This window comes from Macrobrachium nipponense, chromosome 18 (genome assembly GCF_015104395.2).
Source record: "Macrobrachium nipponense isolate FS-2020 chromosome 18, ASM1510439v2, whole genome shotgun sequence".
NCBI classification, from domain to species: Eukaryota; Metazoa; Arthropoda; class Malacostraca; order Decapoda; family Palaemonidae; genus Macrobrachium; species Macrobrachium nipponense.
The window spans coordinates 18,725,105-18,734,208 of NC_087211.1; the positions used below are offsets into that span (position 1 = coordinate 18,725,105).

General features: G+C 43.9%; 1 protein-coding gene across 2 annotated transcripts in view; it reads right to left on the reverse strand.

The window, feature by feature from the left end:
• The window catches only part of LOC135196904 (glucosidase 2 subunit beta-like), an 80,095-nt gene extending 73,178 nt beyond the window's left edge, over positions 1-6,917 (reverse strand). The window contains exon 1 of one of the 2 annotated variants that reach the window (XM_064223714.1): positions 6,716-6,917. In XM_064223714.1, coding sequence (XP_064079784.1) covers positions 6,716-6,812 — 97 coding nt within the window. In that variant the 5' untranslated portion in view covers positions 6,813-6,917. The remainder of the gene's footprint in view (positions 1-6,715) is intronic. The other variant, XM_064223715.1, reaches the window with a different exon arrangement.
• Between the last annotated feature and the right edge of the window lie 2,187 nt (positions 6,918-9,104).

Below are 9,104 nucleotides of genomic sequence, written 5' to 3' on the forward strand. Positions count from 1 at the left end.
AGAGGGATTTTGAACCGAGGTCCAGAGCTTAGAAGATTGTCCTCTGATACCCTTAGTGGCAAACAGATACTGCTTAATAGCCCTGACTGGACATAAGAGCCTTTCTTCCTCCTCATGTCCAACCAAATCAGATAAGTTCCTTACCACAAAACTCCTCGGCCAAGGATTAGAAGGATTCTCATTTTTGGCTAGAAAGGTCAAAGATACCGAAAATACAGCATTGCCTTGAGAGAAACCGACTCTTTTGTCTACAGCGTGCATTCGCTGACACGCTTAGCAGAAGCTAGTGCAATAAGAAAGGAGTGCCTTCTTAGTCAAGTTCCTGAGTGAAGCCGACTTCAAAGGCTCAAACGGTGGCCCCATGAGGAACTTAAGCACCACATCTAAGTTCCAAGCCACTGTATCTTGCGGGAGCTTAGTGGTTTCGAAAGACCTAATGAGGTCCGACAGATCTGAATTGGAGGAAATATCCAAACCTCGATGTCGAAAAACCGAAGAGAGCATGGCTCTATATCTCTGATCGTCGAAGGAGCCAGTTTTTCTTGAGGTTCCTAAGAAATAGAAGAAAATCTGCTATTTCTGTTAAAGACGGTCGCAGAAGTAGAGACTTTAGCACTTCTACACCACTCTCTGAAGATTCTCCACTTCCCTTGATAGAGTTTGTTAGAAGACTCTCTCCTACAACGAGCGATAGCTTCTGCAGCTCTTCTTGAAAATCCTTTCGCTCTGACAAGATTCCGGACAGTCTGAACCCCTGTCAAGAGCTAGAGCGGACAAGTTTTGGTGGAACCTCTTGAAGTGAGGTTGTTTGAGAAGCCACTTCTCTGGAGGAAGAAGTCTGGGGAAGTCTACTAACAACTGGAGAAGGTCCGGGAACCACTCTTTCCTGGGCCAAAAGGGAGCGATTAACGTTAGCGTTACATTGCTGTGCGACATGAACTTGTTCAGCACCTCTCTTATTAGACCGAACGGAGGGAATGCATAAGCTTCCAGACCCGACCAATCCAACAGCATTGCGTCCACCGACCAAGCTAGAGGATCTGGGACTGGAGAACAAAAGAGAGGAAGACGTTGTCCTCGATGTCGCGAACAGGTCTATTGACGGTCGTCCCCAAACCCCCAAGGCGCCAAAGTTTCTGACAAATCTTGTTGTCCAAAGTCCACTCCAGAGGTAACACTTGCTGTTGACGACTTAACTCGTCCAGCCAGGACGTTCATCTTTCCCGGAACAAATCTCGGGACTAGCTGAACCTTCGCTTCGTTTGACCACAGGAGGAGATCCTTGGCTACTTCGTACAGAGAGAAAGACTGAGTCCCCCCCTGTTTCCGCACGTACGAGAGAGCCGTGGAGTTGTCGGAATGCACTGCCACTACTCGGCCTTCTACTAAGCTCCGAAACTGTCTGAGCCCTAAGAAAATTGCTAACAGTTCCTTTACATTTATGTGGAATTCTTCTCCTTCTCCGACCAAGCTCCTGAAGTCCGTTGATTTCCCAGTAGGGCTCCCCAACCTGTGTCCGATGCGTCGGAAAAGAAACTGTAGGTTCGGGAGGATGGGTCGTAAATCTAACCCTTCTTCCAACCTTGCTCGAGAGAGCCACCACCTTAGGTCCTCTTTTATTTGATCTGTGACAGGAAAGGTAATCGAGTCGGTGTGTCTTCCTGCACCAAGAGGCTCTCAGGAAAAACTGCAGAGGTCTCATGTGCAGTCTTCCCAACGTCACAAATTTCTCCACTGACGTCAATTTGCCCAGGAGCCTCATCCACTGATTGGCAGAACTTACCTTTTTGTCCAAGACTCCTGAACTGTCTCCAGACAGCCTTGAACCCTCTTCGGGGACAGAAAAGCCTGAAAAACTTGAGCATTCAGAATCATCCCCAAATAAAGGATGCTCTGAAATGGAACCAACTGGGACTTCTGTTTGTTGACCAGAATTCCTAACTTTCTGGCAAGATCCAGAGTTGTTCCAAGGTCCTTCATGCACCGACTCTCTGATTCCGACCGGAGAAGCCAATCGTCCAGATAGAGGGAGATTCTTATTCTTACTCCTAATATGTGTAGCCAGCTTCCTATCGGGGATAGAAACCCTGGTGAAAACTTGAGGAGCGGTCGCTAGTCCGAAGCAAAGCGCCCGAAACTGAAACACCTTGCCTTCGAACATGAACCTCAGGTACTTCCGAGATTCGCGATGTATCGGAATGTGAAAATAAGCGTCTTGCATGTCCAGAGAGACCATCCAATCCCCCTGTCTGATTGGACTCCAGAACCGAACCGAGTGGTCTCCATATGAAATTTTGTTTTCTGGACATGCAAGTTCAGGGCGCTCACATCCAAAAACCGGCCTCCAGCCCCCTGATGACTTGGGGAACTACAAAAAGGCGATTGTAAAAGCCTGGAGGAAAATCCCCTTCTATCTGTTCTATCGCTTCTTTGAGAACAAGCGCTTCCACTTCTGCGGCTAGCGCCAGAAAATTTGTCTGAGCCCGGAGAGTATGCCTGGAATGGAATTGGCACAGGTGAGAGCGAGGGAGGTGAAACGAGAGGAATACGATAGCCGAACTTGAGTACTTGCACTACCCAGGCTTCTGCTCCTCTGTTTTCCCATTCCTCCCAAAACAGAGCCAGCCTGGCTCCCACTGGTGCATGAAGAACCGAGCTTTCATTTGGAAGGTTTGTTAACCTTGGCCAAGGCCTTAGATGAGGTCGCAAATTCGATTTCGGCCGAAAGAAGCGCTTGGTTTTCTCCCTCGAAAAGGCGCTTGGGCCAGAGGAGAAACCGAAGGAACAGTCTCCACAGGAGCTTTAGTCTCTTAGTAGACTGTGCCAGTAAATCCGAAGTAGATTTCTTATCTAGCGCAGACGAAATTGACAACACTACATCGTCTGGAAAGAGGTTATCTTTCACAAAAGGAGCAAACAAGAGAGCAGACTTTCTGGTTGGGACGTAACCCTTTTAGAAGCAAAGGAGCACCAAAGTTGCCTTTTCTTAAGGGTGCCAAAGGCGATGAGCGAAGCTAACTCATCACATCCATCCCTAATGGATTTGTCCAGCACAGGACAGAAACACCAATCCAATCCTCCGCTAACTCCTGGGAAAGAGAAGGACAGTTTCTTCGATCTTGGCCGCTAAAGCGCCAATAGTCCAATCAAGGAAGCTAAAGACTTCCAAAGTTTAAATTGATTCTTTACAACGTGGTCCAACTCAGGCGCTGTAAAGAAAACTTTCGCTGCGGCGAAAGCAGATCTTCTAGAGGAGTCGATTAAACTGGAGAAGTCTCCCTGGGAGGAGGCAGAAAACTCCCAGAGAAGAGGCTTCCCACCCAGTTACATAAACCTATACCTCTTACGAAGCAACTTAGAGGGAGGGTAAGCAAAAAGAGCCTTCCCTAAGTCTCTTTTCATAGACATCCATTTCTCCGTCTCTTTCAACGAATGTCTAACGCTTTAGATAGAACAAGTTTTGGGGAGAGAGGGTCTGAGTTTTCCTCCTCATCAAAAAAGTCGAAGTTGGGGAGCGCGGAGCCGCTTTCTCAAAATAATCTGGATAAGATACCAGAAGAAAAATCTAAGGAGACGTGAATAACACGAGAGTGATGTGAATCCTCCTCCTCTACTTCTTCTTCATTCTTCCGATACCGCCGAAGAAGTAGAGCGGAACTACAACCGGATCTGAAGGTTTCGAACCACCCTTGGACTCACTCATCCAGTTGGTTAACATCTCTAACTGCTTGCGCAAAGGCGCCAGAGACGAATCAAAAACAGTTAACGTAGGCTTGGAAGAGCCTAAATGTTCAGCAGGAGGCGGCAAAACTACTTGCGCCTCGCTCGGAGCCGCCGAAATTCGAGGCGAAACAGGTAGCATCAGGACGTAACAGACGAAAAGCGCCTAAAGAACACTTAGAACTGCTAGCTACAGCGCTAAAACCACAATCTCTACTAGTAGATGGAGCCGAAAAAGGCACAGATTGAGGCGACAACGAGCCGCTAACGGCCGCGGCGCAACCCTACTCTCAGGCCTCCTTATACCGCTTGACTGGAGGAGGCGAAGAATCGGCGCCTGAACGCCTCTTTAAGGGACGCGAAACGGGCGAATCATCGCCAAGAGCGCCGCGCGACCGGAGACGAATCGCTTGAATCATTCGAAAGGCGTCTGACCGCAACACCTTTCCAACGCTTAACCGAGCCCTGTTGAGGCGCAACAGGCTCAACAAGAGAGGCGCCTGTCTGTGGGCAAATCCCGATCGACTCCCTTGGACTTCCGGTATGTCTTCTCCCCGGTGCGGGGGAGCTGGACAGTGACCTTTGTCTAGGAGACGTGTCAGGACAGACAGACGCACCCTCAACTACACTCTTACCTGAGGTCGCTTTCTCCAAAAACGTCTTAACTGAATTACCAAGTTGCAAAACCGTATTCGCTAGTACCGAAAATTCTGATCTAACCTCGATTCCAGACTGGCAATGGTGTCGGAAGAAACTACACGGGAAGCCGGAGAAGTGGGATTAGTAGGAGGAATAGGAGGTGTAGTTAAAGGAGACATAACAATTTGAGGAGAAACAGAAGGAACAGATGCATCGCAAGACGAAGCAGAGCTAAGTCTACTTTCCCTAAGCGCTGCTTTTCTAATTCTGTCTTTAGCTAATTTCTCCGATATGACTAAAAAACTTCCATTGAGAATCAGTCCAATCACTACCACTCGTTACTGTTCGATCTGGCTGAACAACTGTCCCCTACACTTAACACATATAGTGTGAGAATCATATTCCTAACTTGGATAAATCTAGTTTTTACATCCTGAGATGCAAAACCTAACTCCCACGAGGACTAGAATCCGACATGGCAACGCCTTAAATAAAAGCAAAATAACAACAACGCCAAAAAAGAGTACTTCACCAATTCCGAAGATCAATTCACCAGAAAAAAAGCGAAGCAAAGTCATCCAACCGCACCGACCACCGATGTTCACCGGACGCCGCAGGAAAAGAATTGGATTCACCTGGGCAGTTGTACCTGGCTGGCTCCCGCGAGTGAGGGAGATGACGTCATCACCACCAGTGTTTGGCGACGCCGACGCGCTAAATTGAATTTTAGTATCCTGCGCTCGTGGAAAATCACGGCTCTATAATTGTTCGGTAAGACACTACAATAAAACATTATTTTGCGAGAGGCAATTTTCTGATTGCCATTAATTGCTGCATTTAACCAAACTGTCTCCCTCATATACTATTATTTACAAACTAAATATATAGGAGTCACCCTGCATATTGACCTGCCTTCATTTTCAGAGATATGACAACATTTGTATAATACCTCACAATACTATATATTTTTTTACAATTTAAGATAAAAAGTAAAAAAAAAAAAATGCTTAATTTTCATAAGAGCTAAGCCTACTTTTATATGAGCACGTTTCATATCTAACTTCCAAACGCTACCCAATACACAAACAATGATTACCAAATTGCTTTGAACATGTGGCAATTTGGTTTATTTATTTCAAACTTTCCTTGAACTGCTCAAGGAAGATGGGAATGATATTGCTAAACATAGAATAAGACTTAAGACTAATGCAGACTTTTGTTTCAATCTTTCCTTATGATTTTTGCCATCTTTTTGTTGTTTTAACATTCATCCCCAGTACATAGCTATACTAAAAACGGAGACCATTTTAAATGTAAATTGGGATCATCCTAGTTCAGGAGTCCGAATTCATTGCATTACCTACATAATGTCAAGATCAGGGGACAGATTTATCAAATATTTATTGAATTATGGAAAACAATGAAAAAGTGAGCAGTTTATCTACTTACAGAAGCAGAGATTGTAAAAAAAAATGGGGGAACATGAATAAACAAAAACTAGTATTGAGAAAATCATAAAAGTCTGCCTTCTGTAAACAGATAAACTGCTCATTTTTTCAGATTTAACAAAACGTGGGCGCCTGAAGAGCAGGAACCCTTGCCAGGGTCCTGGTTCTTAAGCACTACCTAACTCCACAAACACAGTTGTAGCAATGCTACACACGTGAGGTCCAGAGCTCTATTCTCGTTGGTTTTTTACAATCTCTTCCTATATGCAGATAAACTGCTATATTTGTTTAGCAAATACTATACTTGTTTGCAGATCTGTCAAAGGACGAAAATGAAAACTGGAAAGAAAACTTAAAACACTCACAAAGGAGCAATGAATTTGGACCGTAAGTGTAGCATTACCAGCCTGGGTACTGCACCATAGGGATACGGTAAGGCTGTGTCTTCAGTTTTACCAAATGCTGGATAACGTTAGGTTAAATTGCAACCGTGTTGGATAGTGTAGGGTTATGAACAAACGGGCCAAATGGGAACCCATTAGCCTACCTAATTTCTTACCATTTTGCCTACCAACATAACCTGACTAAGTTCATAACCTACTACTCTTTCTCACCTACAACAGCCCAGTAAAAGCTACACAATGCAACGCAATCAATGACGAAACCGGTACCGTGTCCGAATCATGCTGGCTTACGTAGGCCTCACAGCGCAGTCCTAGGGTACTATAAGCCCAGCCTACCCTATCAGAAAAAGACTCCAAAACTTCGAAAGCGAACCAGTGCCCTAATCTGAAATGGGGCGAATGTGAATAACAATGAGGAAACCGGTAAAGAGCTGGTTTGATCAGGCAGCAGATCGGAACTTCGTTCAGATGCCTTAAATGAGGCCCCAAGGCCTCTTCACTCACTGGAAAGGGGGACGCCCCGCGGTCTGAGCACTTCGGCCGCCTTCACCACACCGCCATGGGTCGCGCAAAACAGGCAGAAGGACAAAAGGAGTCGCATAGTGGTTCAAAAGGGTCCCTTCTGCGAGAAATCGTTGCCCATCAGCTGGTTGACTCTCCGTCCGTGTGTTGTGTTTACGTTGCGTTGGGTTCTCGCCATTGGCCATGTGCATAGAAAACGGGCTCCGTTTTCTCTCGTTCTGTCATTGGTGACTGTCCTAATTTTAACTCCAGTTGTTCTTGGTATACTATTTGCCACTTGGTTGGACTATTCCGGTGAGTATAATTTGCTTTTTAAGCTAAGGCTATGTGTCACTCATTTTCAGGAAAGCCCGTTTATATCGGGCGTTACATGAAAACGGGTTTCGTTTTCTGTTTATCAGTGACAAACTATGGTATTTTAATGGTGGTTGTTCTTGCACTACTTGAAAATTGGCCGACTATATTTCCCACTTGGTATGTGTTAAAAGCCTTCACGAAAGCTACCATATAATCTTGAGTTACATAGCTAATGGGTTCCGTTTTCTTTATCAATGGTGGACTATGGTCGTTTAATTGTGGCTGTTACACAGGTTCTGAACACACTTTTGTATAACTTAAACAGAATAACCTTCATGTTACAAACAGGCCATGTTTTTTTGTTTTTTTTTATTATGCGACGTTTTCACACACAGTTGATGTTATCATAATCATTCGTGGACTTATAGTTACTTCAGAATTGTAATTATCTGTGTTCTGACACTAACTTCTCACTATATGGTTATAAACTCCCTTTTTAGGGTACATCATAAATCGAACTTGAAATAAATTGATTATATATATAATCTTTGGAATTTATACTCATTTCCCTTCTTCCATGAATGATTACATCTTATGATGTTAATACACTAAATACTTTAGCTTTATATCAAAGACAACTAATGTTCATTAGTATGACACGAGAATTTCCTTATATGTGGCTAGGATTGCGAAGTTTACGGGGTACTACTCACGCCACAGTTAGCTCAGCATAGCACTGAGCATCCAGTTGCCAAAACATCAACAGAAATGTTAGAAATTAGAAGAAACTAATTTCCATCAATTTCTCTATGATCAATATTTTATCTTCGTCAAAGGCCACTTGTCACAAAGTTTGGACCATGAAAAGGAATACTACCGGCACGAGCTTCCAACCTCTGGCGAGGTGAAATACTACTCATAAAACATGCACCTTAATAAAAATGAAAAATAAGAAAGAATTTGCAAAATCAATACTTTTTGTTTCTATGCCACCATAACAAGCAGAGAAAGCATACTGAGGAAGCAACAGAAAACTCACATATATGTGTTAGTGGCTTCATCGTATTTACAAACGAGCCACAGAATTGTAATTTTGGTTCGCATAGCAAACTTCGTTGGGTATCTCTCTCTCCATCTCAGTTAAGTCTCCGTTGAACTGTGAAGATATTCTCTTAAATTTATATTAATTTCTTACTTCTTTCGGGGGTAGAGGGTAAGTCATGGAAACACAAAGTACCAAAATATAATATATTGTTCCAGATTACATCTTGGGATAGATGCAAAGAAGGTTTCTGAATAGATGTTTGAACTAAGAGGAGTAGAGGAAGTCTGAGTTACAATACGTTTACAAATCATAGGCGAGCAAACCTAATCAAAGATACAGGCATATGAACTAACATAGTTAATCTAGGTTAAGACACGTAGCCTTTTCTTTCTCGTGAGAGCCAAAGTGGTTCCCAAGGAAGTGGTTGTTGATGTCCTACATACATTTTGCTGATGTAAGGTTCTCACACTCTAGCATCCTGGACTGGTTTAGGGCAGTCTTCCCTGTATGGCCTCCTGGTCCCTGACCTCCTTTTTGTTACATACATTATTTCTAAAGCAAATGTTCTCACATTCCTTTTTATCATGTAATCCCTGACATATGGTGGGTAGCCACCTGCTATGCACTATACTGTGGATTTGAGAGAGAGAGAGAGAGAGAGGGGGGGAGGGGGGGCGGGGGCTTACTGGATTCTGATATTATTATTACAAAGGTCATTGATACTTGCTTTCTCAATACAAGGATCTCTCAGAAGGGACCAACCTGTCTTCATCAAGTCAGCCAACCCTTTCTCACTAAGGAACTAAATAAGACGCTAAGCCTGTTGAACCAATAAGAATAATAAGGCATGCCAGTGAGCAACAACTGCACCACAATATCAGAGACAACAGAAACACGGACCATGTAAAGTAGATGATTCTTTATTAGATTTATTCAAAGAAGACAGTTCCATCACTCATTGAGCTATTTCACGCAGGTTTGAGTAACATCCAATTGGCAGATTATAACTGCTTGAATATTACGAAACCT